Below are 14,938 nucleotides of genomic sequence, written 5' to 3' on the forward strand. Positions count from 1 at the left end.
GCCCTCATCAGAATGCACCCCAACTAGTCCTAGATGGTATTGACGAACAGAATACAATATGGGGGGACGGCTAGGTGGCACAGTGGATAAAGCACCGGCCCTGGAGTCAGGAGTACCTGGGTTCAAATCCGGTCTCAGACACTTAATAATTATCTAGCTGTGTGGCCTTGGGCAAGCCACTTAACCCCATTTGCCTTGCAAAAAACCTAAAAAAAAAAAATACAATATGGGAAATCCTTGTCATCTATGTATTTAAATCCCTGTGGTTGAGATTGTGTTAGTTTTGTTTTGAGAGATATTTGATGTGTATGTGTGTGTGTGTTGGGGAGGGGGTGGTGAAGCAGAAGGATCATGCTTTATTGGAGTCTTAATTTTATCCTAGCCCTTTTTCTCCCCTCAGTTTCTTGTGGGTTTTCCTGCTCATTGCTCCCTGTTTCACTTCCATTCTGTGCAGAATCTCCTGCTGATTCTGAGACTAATCGTCCACATGTAGGTGCCGCACCATTGCCTCAGCTGATCCAGTCAATACAGCCGCTGTCCATTCTTTGGCTCTTTGTTGGAGTCAGACTCCAAGCCGCTTCAGGCACTAACATTTTTATTCCATATGTATTTGCTTTTGGTGCTCAGGAACTAACAGCAGAGCAGCATAGCTTTACTACATCCATTTAGCATAGATTTACTATATCCATTTGGCTTTCTTTGAGCATTAAATGTTCAAAGGAACCCGGAAGGTAGAAAACAGCAAAGGTAAAAGATGCATCCAGAGTTAATTCAGTTGTATAATCTCCTTTACAATTCAGATATTATATTTTTTAAAAAGTTAAGGAGCCTACGTGCTATTGGAAAGCAAATGTTATCATTGGGAAAAATCTTTTAAAAAGTAATTATGATCCCAAGTGAAATACAAGTTCATTTATACAGTTCTGTAAATTAGGTTGCACCATGAAAATTCCCCTCCAGGCAATCCATGAAAGATCCATCCCTTTCATCAAAACCCTCTGGAAGCTTCATTTGTTACCAATCCTCTCTCCATGACATCACGGGCATTAAAATCCTCGACCCTGAGTGAAATCAATAAAAGAGGCTTATGCTGCTGTAACTGAACTGCATATGGAAAACTGATGTTGAGATAGGCTTTCTTAGAATACAGCAAGGTTGGTCCCAAGGAACTGTTCTTATAGTTTCCTCCAAGATGACAAAGGATCCTGTGGACACAAGATACCTAAGCCTAAATCAGAGAAGGGCCAGACACACAATGCATATTGTGTCCCAAGGACAGAATGGGGCAAGGCGCACACACACACACACACACACACACACACACACCCCTACACACATATACCAGCACACATATACATGCACCCCCCCCACACACACACATCCCTACATACAAATACATCCATACGTCCTCTCTCAGCTTATGTACCTTCTCCCAAGGTGGGCATTGTGCTGGAGGGGAGTGGGTAAGGCACTAGGGCAGGATGCTGTGTTCTGATCCCTTAGAGAAGAAAGCAACTACCATACCTATCAAGAAAAAGAAAAGGTGAGTGCTCATACAGGCACTAAAGTTATCTCAACCCTCTGAAATCATTATTGATAACCAATGATTTGGAAAGATCCAGTGTTTTCTCTGTGTTTGAAGTGCTTCAAAGTTCAGTCTCTTGAAGTTATTACTGATAATAAGATTAAATTAACTCTCCTCAATCTTGATCAGACCCCACCCATACCTCACCCCCTCAGGTTTGAGTGGGGATTGGGGATTAATTCTTTGAGTAGATTTACTAGGGTTAGAGATAGTCTGTCCCACTCTCAGGACCTCCTTGAGGTGAGTTAACTTCTCTTTGTAAAGACCACCCCTAATTAATTGTTAACCAATCAGAATTGATTGCCACCCACAGGAACATACCTCTTCTAAGGGTATATAAATTGTGAGACCATTACCACTGACCTTTTATTGAAGACAGAATAATAAAATGACTTTTTAACCAGAAATTATGCCTTTTGAACAACTTTTTTTTATTTGTTCTTCATTCTCAAAGAAGACCATGACATCAGGGAAATGATGCCGTGACAAGAATATGAAATGGATTTTGAGTGATGGGGTGTTGTTCGAAGTCACCAGCCTGACTTTCTCATCCAGATCATCTGGGTTTAGTGGCAGGATATGAATCAGGACCACTGGAGATGGTCCTGGATGTGAGGCAATCAGGAATAAGTGACTTGCCCAAGGCCACACAGCTAGTAAGTGTTAAGTGACTGAGGTCACATTTGAACCCAGGTCCTCCTGACTCCAGAGTTGGGCTCTTTCAACTGTACCACCTAGCTGTCCCTTTGAACTTTTTAATCACCATAGCTCTCATCAAATCCTTCTCAGAGGGTTCAGCTCTACCCACTCTTTTGGAAGAACTTCAAGCTTGTGGTATAGCTTCAAGTATTCTGTGCCATAGTTTCCCACTCTCCTTTTTGAAACCTCTAATAGGAAATTTTTTTTATTAAAACAGCCTATTGGTAATTTTCTACTATTCTTTCCTGCTTCAGACATTTATTAGTTATGTGACCCTAGGCAAATCAGTTCATATCAGTCTCAGTTCCTTTATAAATGGCCTTTAGATCCCTTCTATGTCTATATTTATTAATCTATGACTCCAAAATCTTCCATGTCAAAGATATCAAATATACAGCCTGCAGACCAGGAAGATCATAATACTCTGAAGTGCTGCTGAAAAAAATATAATTGGGAAATATTTAGCAAAATGAATAAAACACAGGTTAATACTTTGGTTTCTAAGTTAACATGTATGTAGCCTGCAGGGATCCTTATACCTGGTCTATTGGCTCCATGTTTCTATTTGAGTTTGATCCACTGTTCTAGATGACAGTCCTCCTTTCAATGCATCCTGTCTTCAAGAGTAATGTTTTGTTTGTATAGAGAACATGTTTCTGATGCTACTGCTTTTTGCTTCTCTTCTTTGATTGTCCTTCCTTATTTTGCTTTTAAAATATTCAAGAACATGTGCATGTAGTTCCATCCTCTCTTCAAAATCCAGTGTTCTTTGTCTCAAGAGATATTGCACTGTTTTTCTTTGTTTTGAAATAATTATTCAAAAATGCTTGAACTCTACCATTGTAGGTAATTGGAAAACAAATAAAATATTTATATAATGAAAAAAAAAGCCTGAACTCCTTTACTAGATCTGAAAAACATATTTTTCTTCTCCTGCTATCTGTCATGTCAGCTCATCTGCTTGGGCTTAGTCTTTGAGTTTTTCCCCTTCTGATGTCTTTGGTAGCATCAACCTTCCCCTCACCCCCTCTTATCTTTCCCTATTGTTCTTTTCCTGACTCCTTCCTCTTTCATAGCTATTTCTGTGCTCAGCCTTTTCTCATGTGGGGCTTTCCCCTCCTAAATTTCTTCTCCAAATGACTTTTTTGGAGGGTGGTGTAGTGTGTGTGAGTGTGTGTGTGTGTTAGATCTGACCACAGATAGATGCTATGCTCCTTCCCTCAGATTTAAGGGAATGCCACACCATCCACCACACATACTTCCTATCCTGATCCCTCAATTTATCAGTTTCTTGGCCCACAGAGCAATGCCATGCTGCTATCATAGTTTAAGCAAATTTCTGTTATTTGGAGTTTGGCCCTGGAAGTGAGGGAGGTTGGAATGAAGAGTTGGATTCTCTTACAAGCATGGATCCCTGTCTTGCCCTTGCTTCCTTACTTCCTTTGCTCTGGCTGAATTCTGTACAGACCCAGCCAAGATACAAGGAGAAGGGATGGGGTGTGGGGTTGAATTCTGTTGCATAATTGAAATTGCTTTACCTCTGGTGCTTAATTTTTTTTTTCTGGAGAAGTCTGAGAGGTTTAAAGATCAGAGAAAATATTTAGTCCTTAAATTTGTTGGTTATATGACCTTGAAAGTCATCCTTCAAATACTATAGTATATCTGACAGTTTTTACAATATTTAACACCCATATTCTAGTACCTTTCTAGTTAAAGGAAGGAAATGCATTCTTTCCTCCTTATCTCTTTCAGATATCTCTGCCATCTTGTAATTACTTAGTAGATTTTTTGAGTCCAAATTTACAACTTTAGATACATCTCCATTATATTTCACCTTCATGGGTCTTCTCTCAACAGCTTAGAAGAACTTTTATTGCTTTTCTTCACTTTTCTTTTTAGTCCTTACCATTCTCAGAAATATTTAATTGAACAAAGTAACCCTTGAAAATGTTCTATGAATGCAGTGTAAATTAGATAATATGTTATGATAAAAAAAAATTAGAAAGTGCATTCAGTAGAACTTCATTGAATTTTGTTTCCATTCTTAAAAGTCTGAGTAGTGAAAAACAAATCTTGTGTTACAGGGTATGACGTGACCCATAATTTTTGCCATCCTGAGTTTTCCTGGATAACTGATTTTTAGGAACCATAAACTTGTCTGATGGACTGCAACCAAAAGGAAATAGTTTTCTACAGCCTGGTAACCAAAAGGCAATCATTCCTGGGCCTGGTTCCTGCTCACAGTATGTCTCAGTATATTAATAGTTCCTTTAGCAGCATGTTGAAAGAATCTCCAAGGTTCTTGATTATGGTTACTAAGAATTGGGTAGAGGCCTACACCAGCTTTAGGGATGATTTATCTTTAGGAATATTATTTTTGTTCCATAATGTGGAATATTTTCCTAGGAAGAAGGAACTACAAAATTAACAAGGTCAAGAAGTAGCTGGCTTTAAATTTTAAATAGATAAACTTTTCTATTCAAATATCTGATTGCTTTCATCCATACATAATATATAATCAAAGGTCAGGAAATCTTCGATAATCTGCCTGGCAATATGATTCATGATAATGCCATTTTTTTTTTTTTTAGGTTTTTGCAAGGCAAATGGGGTTAAGTGGCTTGCCCAAGGCCACACAGCTAGGTAATTATTAAGTGTCTGAGACTGGATTTGAACCCAGGTACTCCTGACTCCAGGGCCAGTGCTTTATCCACTGCTCCACCTAGCTACCCCATAATGCCACGTTTCTTCATGCAAGTCTTCCCTCAATAAACAGGGGGGTTTCCCATTTCATATGTAGATGCTGCTGCACTGTCTATCCTCTACTTAGCTGAAATATTTTGATCAGCTACAAATTTCCTAAAGATAGCTTCAGCTATAGGTGAGTGACAAATATTACCCAGACACATGAACAGCACAGACCTGGTTCCCTCTGCAGCCATTTTTATTTCCTACTGGCTTTAAATTTTAGAGAAAACAATCACTATATCTATAACAATGAACAATGAAAAAAATAAAAATATATACTTGTATGGCAAGAAAGCCAGGATTTCTGTGTAACCTTGGAAAAGTCACTAAACTCACTGCCTTGCAAAAACAAAAGCCAGGATTTCTATTAGACTGATGTCCTTTAGATCAATATTCTTCCCATTACCACACAAAGGATCTCAAATGGAACAACAAATTCAATTTTAATATTTTTTGGCCAAGAGAGTGCTGTAGTATCAAAGGCAATTTCTACGCTGACATATTTAAGATACCTTTCCTCAAAGGGAACATAATAAATTGAAAGACAGTATTAAATAGGGGAGAATATGAATATTCTCAAGGGAAAACAATATGTTTTCTGGATTAAATTCACTGGGGTTAAGTGACTTGCCCAAGGTCACACACACAGAGCTAGATAATTATTAAGCTTCTGAGGCTGGAGTCAGGTTTTCCTGATTCCAGGGCTGGTGTTCTATCCTAGCTGATCCTGCTGGTTTACTTGTGAATATAATTAAATAAATTCCTCGTGTTTTTTCAAAATCAATTTTTTACTTTAGAAAAATAATAATCATATTTTCTAAAAATAAAAAGTGAGAAATGAGAATAATAAGTTATATATAATAAGTTATATATAAGTTATATATTCAGTACTTGAATTTTTATGGTTTAGGTGCTTTCTTTACAACTATATTTTGTTTTGTACTTTAAACACTATTATTCACATTTTACAAATGAGGAAACTGAGTTTCACATAAATTAAATTGACTATTATCATATAACCTAATGAGCTATAAGAGCCAGAATTTGAAACCAGATTTTCTGATTCAAATCTGGGTCCTTTATCCCTTACCTCAAGTTACTTAAAAAGTGACCAAAAAAAAGTCATAGACTTAGGGTACATAAAGATGTACCCTACTTTTAAAGTGACCCAATATATGAAAATCTATATTTATAAAACAGTTGATGGCATAATTCTTCACTTTATGAATGTTTCCACTAGGCCCTTAAAATAGCAAATACCTATAGACCAAGTACAAAATCTTTACATTAAATATTTATATGCTACTCAATTAAAATGACATATACCTGGAGTTGAAGATGCCTAATTATGAAATAATGATCATGACTCTTTGCAATGTGACCAGCACAAAAGGACAAGTAATAAGGTACATTATAAAAGGTTTAATAAAGCTTCAACATTTTTATATATATAAAGAAATGCTTAGAATCACTTGCAGCATACTTAAGTCTCAAAATTGAAGACAGAGATTTTAAACCAGACACTCTGCATGTCTTGCCAAAAATAATCCCAAAGGATTTAATTTTAAAAAACAAGATATTTATAGACAAAACAGTACTAAGTTCTGGGCAGATAAGAAATGAATTCTGCTCAAAGTTGGGCAGTGCTGTCCTCATTAAAATTGTGTATGAAGAAGAGGCAGGAAAGTTGAGTACAAAGCACTGCTCCATTAGGGATAGATGTGGTCATGTTTCCAAAGAAGTTTTTAATTAGAAATGTATTTCTCTCATGTATTCTTTATTTAGTTGAGTGTTCTACTTATGTGCTTTCATAAAAAAAGCAACAAGAAGAGCTAGCAGAACCAAGGCCACCGACAGGATCTTCAGCCCACCACCATGCAGCACCCAGAGCATCCTTGATTCTTCCAGAGTCTCTGCAGACATGTGTGCTTTTGTTCTTGAGCCATTGGCAAGCATGTGTCTGAACTCCTGTGGAGAGACAAAAGCCAGTTTTAAGATGTCTATAAAGTATAGTCTATGATACAGATCAAATGCTAAATAAAATGTTTATCAGATCAAGAATGCCTCCAATTTCTATACCATGCCTCCCTTTTGTTCTCACTCCATATTCTGGTTGTTGATATTTGACTCTTAGAACAGGAAGAATTTTTGTAGTTGAGTCTATTAAAACAATCCTTCAAAAGAAATTAATTGCAAAACTGATAAAGCTGTTAAAAGCAAGCAAACATCTCTCAGCTATAGTGCAGCCCAAATGTTATTTTTTCTCCTACTCCTCAGTGCCTGTCCAGATGCCTTGTAGTCTTCCCTGCCTTTTGTTGCTTAACACTAAGGTACACAGCTGGAGAAAAGGGGACCAGGAGCACCACAGTCTTCTCCTAGGCAGGCCACAACATGGACAAGAACCTCCTTGGTAACTTGGTGGTGCTCCAGATCTGCCCGGAGGTTCTTCTCTTCCTCTGTGTTTAACATGGTGAGTCTGCCAGGAGCCTGCCAAGTTGGCCATTCTCAGCGGATGTCAAAGGAGCCTTACATTCTGAAGGACAGCAGTCACAAAATGGCCATTCTTTTGATAGGGTGATGAAGCTCTTCTCTCATATTTCAAAAATTCCATGTAGGTCATACTATTAATAAAAAATATTGTTCCAACTTATATTAGACCAGTTAAACAGATTTTGTTTTCTCAGTAGCAACTTGGTGTTCAATGTTAAAGGAGTCCTTGATCTCTATGATGTTAACTACAAAGTAGAGTGGTTACTGGGTGACTTAAGGGTCTGAGGTCAGCAGTGGCTCTCTGTTCAGGCTGATGCAAGCAACCTAACCTTTTCTGGGTCTCCGTTTCTTCCTCTGTAAACTAGAGAGTTGGACTAGAGGACCATTCAGATCCCTTTCAATTTTAAATCATTACCTTAGCATAAGATTGTAAAATTGGTCCTTATATAGTTTATTAAATATAAAACTTGCAATTCAATTATCTGCTGGGAGATCATTTATAACTGTAGACTTCTCCAAGTATGGCTAGTTAATAGAGCATTTAGGATGATTCAGTCAATAGGGCTTATCTTTAAAAAAAAAATGAAAACACAATTCTTAATCTTTTTTAAAGATAGATCTAAACAAATAATTTACAAATTAAAGTGAAAGAGAAAGAAATATAGACATCTAATAGGACCTTCTCCTGTTAAATTTAACTACTTAAGCAAATATTATTTAATTTATGTTGTTTTTCCTCCCAATCTTCTTTTCTGGTTTGGATCAGTTCAGCAGAGGGAACTCCCACATGGAAACTTCCTTCACTGGCATAGAGTAGTTACTCTTCTGTTCTTGCCAAGGTTGGCTAGAACACTGAGATATTAGAGTGAAGTTAGATTGACCATTGTCACAAAAGTTGTACATATCAGAAGAAGGACTTGAACCCAAGACTTTTTAACTTCAAAGCCATCTCATTATTTATCATACTATATATTAACTCATCTTTCCCTTTTTATTTTGAGAAAAAGCTCTCATTTTCTCTCATTCATGCTATAAATGTACAAAAGAATCATAGATCTAGGCTTGCTAGATCTAAGCCTTTTGGCACCAAATAATAGTTTTTCTTAGGACTTGCTAAATGAGCTACAGCTTAGGAGAACTTGCTAATCTACACACAGAAGCTTATAAACACTCTTTTTAAAGCTCATGATTACTTCATTATTTCTCTTACTTTGGAGAAAACAGAAAAAAAATTTAGAGCTAAGAAAATTGGAATTCATTTCTCCAACTTTTTCATTTAAAAATTTATTTTTATATTAAATAGAATTTTAATTTTTCCAATTATATGTAAAGACAATTTTAAGATTTAAAAAAATTGAATTCCAAATTTTCTCCCTGCCTCCCCTTTTCCCCCTCCCCAAGACAGCAATCAATTTGATACAGCTTATATATGTATAAAATCCTATAAAATAGTCACATTGTGAAAGAAGAAACAGATTGAAAGGGATAAAAAATGAAACAAAGAAAATTAATGTAGTATGCTTTGATCTGCATTCAGATGCCATCAGTTCTTTCTCTGGAGGTAGATAGCATTTTCCATCATAAGTCCTTTGGTATTGTCTTGGATCATTATATTGCTGAGAAGAGCTACAACTTTCTTATGTTTATGGAAAAAATAAACTGTGATGGTAGAGAATTAAAGTGACTTATTCAAGATCACTTAGCCAACCTGGGCTTAGCTAGCATCAAGAACTTTGGCTCCTAATTTAATGCTTTTTCCCCACTAAATTTCAAAGAAAAACTGAACAGCTTTATAAACAAGGTAATTAGAATCTATCCTTGAAGCACTTAAACATTAGCTTCATCACACTTCCCTTAGAAATGTCTTTCAATGATACAACTCTGGTGAAATATAATGTAATGGATTTATCCAGGGGTTCATTCATCATATTAAGTAGATTTATAAGTAGTTAATTTTAGGTTTGCTTACCATGTGCTACTTTTTCCTCTAAGAAAGGGAATTTCATTACTGTCTTGAGTTCCTAAAAAAATTTGCTTTAATTCCTAAGCTCATTGTCCTTAGATGGCAGATAAAAATTAATAAAGGAGAAAGGTACCAGAATATTGCTTTCCTTCGTGTTCAAGGAGTCAAATCTCAACTACTTTAGTATTCATTTTCTTCCACTAAAAAAAAAATCAGTAGACGAGAACCAGGGAACACTGAACATACTATCAGACTTGTTTGATATGTTACTTAGTTTTGCTGAACTGCTTCCCTTTCTTTCTCCACTTCTTTTTTATTTTATTCTTTGTTATTAGGGATGACTTGATGGTATGGGAAGAATAAATTAAGGTGATGGGGCTGCTAGGGAGCACAGTGGACACAGCACCAGCTCTGAAGTCAGGAGGACCTAAGTTCAAATTTAACCTCAGACACCTAATAATTACTTAGTTGTGTGACTTTGGGCAAGTCACTTAATCCCCATTGCCTTGCAAAAAAAAATGAAGGTGATATTAAAATTGTTAATTCAAATAAAATATATAAATAAATCTATGATACTGATAATCTAGTCCATTATTTCATCCTTCTTTAATATCTTTATACAAGATAGGGGGAAAAGAGGAAAAAATACTAAAATTGAGACAACTTATAGTTAGAAGGCACCAAATGGGACCATTAGATACATTGCCCTGCAAAAAGATGCTGAGATCAATTAACTGTCATTTTTAGCTTCTTTATAATTTTTAAATTATAAAGTCTAAAAATGTGGTTATAGATTTAGTTCAGGAGGATTATCTTGTCAAATTTAAAATACAAAATAATCAAGAATTTATATCAGTTACTTTAAGCCAGATATGTAACTTAGATTTAAATGAGCAAAGCCATAAAAATATAAAGCTCCAGGCTAAGCAAAATTGTCAAATATATATCATCCCACAGATAAGAAAATTATACTCTGAACATTGGGCTGAGACATTTTACAACTGGGTTATGATTTAGGAAAAACAGGAACATAATCACCAATACAGGGGACAATATTTTGGTCTGAACTTATACTTTGGAAGAATACTGCAAAAGTAGAGAACTCTCTTTACCTCAAATTAAATTATCTCAAATTATTACAGTTCTATACATATCTATGCAGTATCTCTGTTTTATGGGGAAAATACTGGGTCAGGTCTATGTGGGGTGAGTGGGAAGAGCTCTTAGAGTGCTCTCCTTTCTAAGAAAGGGAAACTAGCTCCTGAGGGCATCCTGAACTCAATTAAAATGTAATTAGGAAATCTTAAACAGTAAAAATAAGAATATAGTAAAACACAGATAACATTTTTGAAAACAAAGGCATATGGCCCTCAGAGATCCTTGTATTGTTTCTATTTGAGTTTGACAACACTGGCCTAAGACTTCTCAAGAGCACTTCACCACTGACCTCAGTGTTTTTGTTTGCTTTTACATTTATTTTTCTTCTGACCTTCAATTAAAATGGTAGGGAAACACAGGGAAGGAGGAACAATGTGAGCTTCACCAGATGTCTCACATCCAACATACAGACCATGTGGGCTCAGAGCTCCATCCCATCCACACTTGGGTGTCCCCTTCCTGCTTCTCTGACTCACTGTACTTATATTCAATTCTTCAAAAATTCCATGCTTTCAACTGAAGGGTTGATTCTTCCACTGAAACAGATTGGAAACCTGTCCACAATTAGTTGATGGATAGTTTGACACTGTGAGGTCTAGGGGCTATCATGTAGAAAGGCTTCTCCCTGCTACATAGCTTATTTTCATTGACACCAGATACAGAATTAGGGACAAGCAGAAGGTGAGGAGAAGAACAGACTGGAATTTGAGAAGCTGAGGAGAGAAGTAAATGTTTCTTAAATCAGAGCTGTTGAAAAGTGAAATGAGTTGCTTGAGGAAGCAGTTCTTTAAAAGACCACTTCTCTGTGAGAAAAATTGTTCATATTCAGAATTTAATTTGGCAAATGATCCCTATGATCTCTCTCAACTTCTGAGATTTTATAGTTAGATAGGTCCACCAATGATAGATTTCCAGGACATTAGGTTCAAAATTGTATCTTTTTCCCAGCCTGGAAAGGTGCACTCTGGCTGGCATAGCCTACAAGAACTTTGAGGAGGGGTCATCTCTATTCCCTAGCCAGGTGTCACAGTAGGGCTTTACCAAATAGTCTTAATTGCCATAATAAAAAAATCTTTATCAAACATATTCCGTATTTAATTGTGAGAAGTCATGTACAACTTGGTTCTTGTCCTCTGTCATAGAAGTAGGCCAAAATGACTGTTAGAGATGAGTTTCAGTGTGTCTGTGGTTGATGAGGCCAATACAGGCACAGAATGCTCCACCAAAGTTCAAGCAGAAATGGGGTGATTATGTTAAACTTCTATATCTCAGGTTTCCTTTGAGCTGCTTCCATTCTGCCTTCCTCATACAGTGCAGCACTATCTGATGAGGGCATGCCATGCTGGGTGGTCCTGTGCCAGTGTCCCCCATGCTGCACAATCAGAGAGACCTTTAGAGTGTCTTGGTAACACTACTTCTGACTCTCCATTAGTGATTGCCTTTATGAGTTCTTTCATAAAATAGTCTTTTTTGGCAAACATATGTTTGGTTTTCTAACAACATGGACCAGCTCCATTGTAGTTGTGCTCTCTGTAGTAACGTTTGAATGCTTGTCTGGTTAGGTGATCTTCATAATTTTCCTCAGACAATTTAAATGGAAATGATCGTTTCCTGGCATGGTGCTGGTAGATTGTCCAGGTTTCACAGGCAGGTAGCAATGAGGTCAGCACAACAGCTGTGTAGATCTTCAGTTTGGTAGTCAGTCTAATACCTCTTCTCTCCCATGCTTTCTTTTGGAGCCTCCCAAATACTGAGTTAGTTCTGGCAATGTAGACCTCCTTGGAAAGGACACTGCCAAGGTAAGTGTTCTTGTTCATAGTACTCAAAACTTCTCCATTAGTTGTAAATGTTGGTTCCTATCATATATGGATGGTATGATGATGGCTGATGGAGCACCTGAGTTTTCTTGGTGTTAACTGATAGGTCAAAGTTAGCCCAAGCAGCAGCAAATCCATTCATACTTTGTTGCATGTCAACTTCAGAGGCTGCACTGATGCACAATCATCTATAAACAGAAAATCATGCACCAATACTACCTCTACTTTAGTTTTGGCTTGTAGCCTTTTCAGGTTGAAGAATTTACTATCCATGCGGTAGTTAACCTTGATGCCATGTTCAGCCTCAGTGAAGGGACTTGATAGCATAAATGAAACATCATGCTAAAAACATGGGAGCAAAGACACATCCTTGTTTCACTCCACTGATGAATGAGAAATCTTGAGAGCACCATCTACCATCCATATCTGGGCAAGCATGCCATCATGAAACTGATGTACAATACTGATGAACTTCTTCGGGCAACCAAATGTTGACATAATTTTCCATAAATCTTCATGACTGACAGTATCAAAAGCCTTGGTCAGATCTATATACATTGTATACAGATCTCTGTTCTGTTCCTGGCATTTTTCCTTGTAGTTGTCAAAAAGCAAACACTTTATTGACTGTTCCTTGACCTTTTCTGAAGCCACACTGGCTTGCAGAGAGGTTGGTCATCTGTGAGATCAGCCTATTGAGAAGGACCCTGGCAAGAAGCTTACCAGCAATGACTAAAAGAGAAATACCCCTGTGATTGTCAAAGAACAATCTATTCCTTTTACTTTTATAGAGGTGGACGATGGAGGTATCCTTGAATTCTTGGGGAATAATCTCTTCATGCCATATAACGTGGAAAATTTCAGAGAGAAATGGACCCCCCCCCCCCAACCTTGGAAATCACAGCTGGAATAGAATCAGTACCAGGTGTTTTGCCATATGAAAGAAGCCTAATGGCTTTCAAAAATCTCTTCTTCAGTTGAAGCTTCAGCTAGGAATGGATTGATTTCTTTCTTTCCTTTTCTAATTTTTATTTATGGCAATGGGGTTAAGTGGCTTGCCCAAGGCCACACAGCTAGGTAATTATTAAGTGTCTGAGCCCAGATTTAAACACAGGCACTCCTGACTCCAAGGCCTGTGCTCCATCTGCTCCACTGCGCCACCTAGCTGCCCTGGATGGATTGATTTCAACATGAGGTTAATGGTCATTGGTTTCTGCATTGATTGATGAGGGCCTTTAAGAACACTTTGGAAGTGTTCAGCCCATCTCTCTAGGATCATGTCCCTATCACTAATCAATGTGGCTCCATCAGCACTAAGTAGTTGAGAGGTACCTTATGTCTTTGGACCATAAATAGTCTTTAGGGAATCATAAAAGCACTTTGGATTGTTACCATCTACATAAAACTGAATTTCATCTGCCTTCTGTCTGAGCCAAGAGTCCTGAATCTCTCTAAGCTTCACTAGCACTTTACTTTTGATGGAATTAAATGCTGCCTTCTTAGAAATAGATGAACTATTCTGAGCCTACTCTGGCATTAAAGTCACCCAGAATTATAAGGACAATCTTATTGGTACACCAATGATGAGGTCTTTATAAAATTTTTCTTTGACTTCATCTGGGTTTGTTATGGTGGGAGTATAGGCACAGATAATGGTGGCATGGTGTTTTCCTACAAGTGGTAATGGCATTGTCATGAGCCTGTCATTCAGCTCCTTTTGGTAGGCATTCAAGAATGTTGATTGGATTAGTTTGGATTGTAAAACCTACCCCAACCTCACAGAGTTGCCCTTCACTGTGGCCACTCCCCCCAAAATGTGTACCCATCTACAACTTCAGTAAGATGACTTTCATTTGCCAGTCTTGTTTCATTGAGGACTGGTATTTGGAGGTAAAACCTACTGAGTTCCCTTGCAACAGGAAGTTTGGTCTTCAAGTATTGGACTCAGAAGAAGCATAAAGAGGGTAGACAGGAAGAACAAATTATGAGGGATTTAATGATGTTGAACTGCTTGTATTTCCTGCATGGGAAGATGATACTGATAATACTCAGAAGAACATTCTCATTTATTTGAGCAGTTAGAAGGAGTATATATAGACAAAGCAAGGGGGGAGCTGAATATGAATGTATAATATATTGTGAAGATGGAGTCAAAAAGGAATGTACTGGGAGAATGGGAAAGGAGAGGTACAATGGGCTAAGTTATTTCACATAAAAGAGGCAAGGACAAAAGCTTTTCTGATGGAGTGGAAGGGGGGAAGTAAGAGAAAATTAGTGAGCCTTCATTCTCATTGGAAGTGGCTCAGAGAGGAAATAACATATATATATATATATAAATATATATATATATATATATGAAATCAACTGGATATAGAAATCTATCTTACTCTAGAGGAAAAAAGGAGAGGAAAAGGACGGGAGAAAGGAGACAGGGGAAGGGGAGGGGGTTTGAAAGAAAAGAAAGGGAAAGAAAAGAGG

At 37.3% G+C, this 14,938-nt stretch overlaps 1 protein-coding gene across 2 annotated transcripts in view; it reads right to left on the reverse strand.

Annotated features, from left to right (window-relative positions):
• Window positions 1-1,219: 1,219 nt before the first annotated feature.
• The window catches only part of LOC141502286 (threonylcarbamoyladenosine tRNA methylthiotransferase-like), a 417,183-nt gene continuing 403,464 nt past the window's right edge, over window positions 1,220-14,938 (reverse strand). The window contains exon 7 of one of the 2 annotated variants that reach the window (XM_074206948.1): window positions 1,220-7,000. In XM_074206948.1, the coding sequence (XP_074063049.1) occupies window positions 6,827-7,000 (174 nt within the window). In that variant the 3' untranslated portion in view covers window positions 1,220-6,826. The remainder of the gene's footprint in view (window positions 7,001-14,938) is intronic. The other variant, XM_074206947.1, reaches the window with a different exon arrangement.

Source organism: Macrotis lagotis, chromosome X, assembly GCF_037893015.1.
Source record: "Macrotis lagotis isolate mMagLag1 chromosome X, bilby.v1.9.chrom.fasta, whole genome shotgun sequence".
Taxonomy (NCBI): Eukaryota; Metazoa; Chordata; class Mammalia; order Peramelemorphia; family Peramelidae; genus Macrotis; species Macrotis lagotis.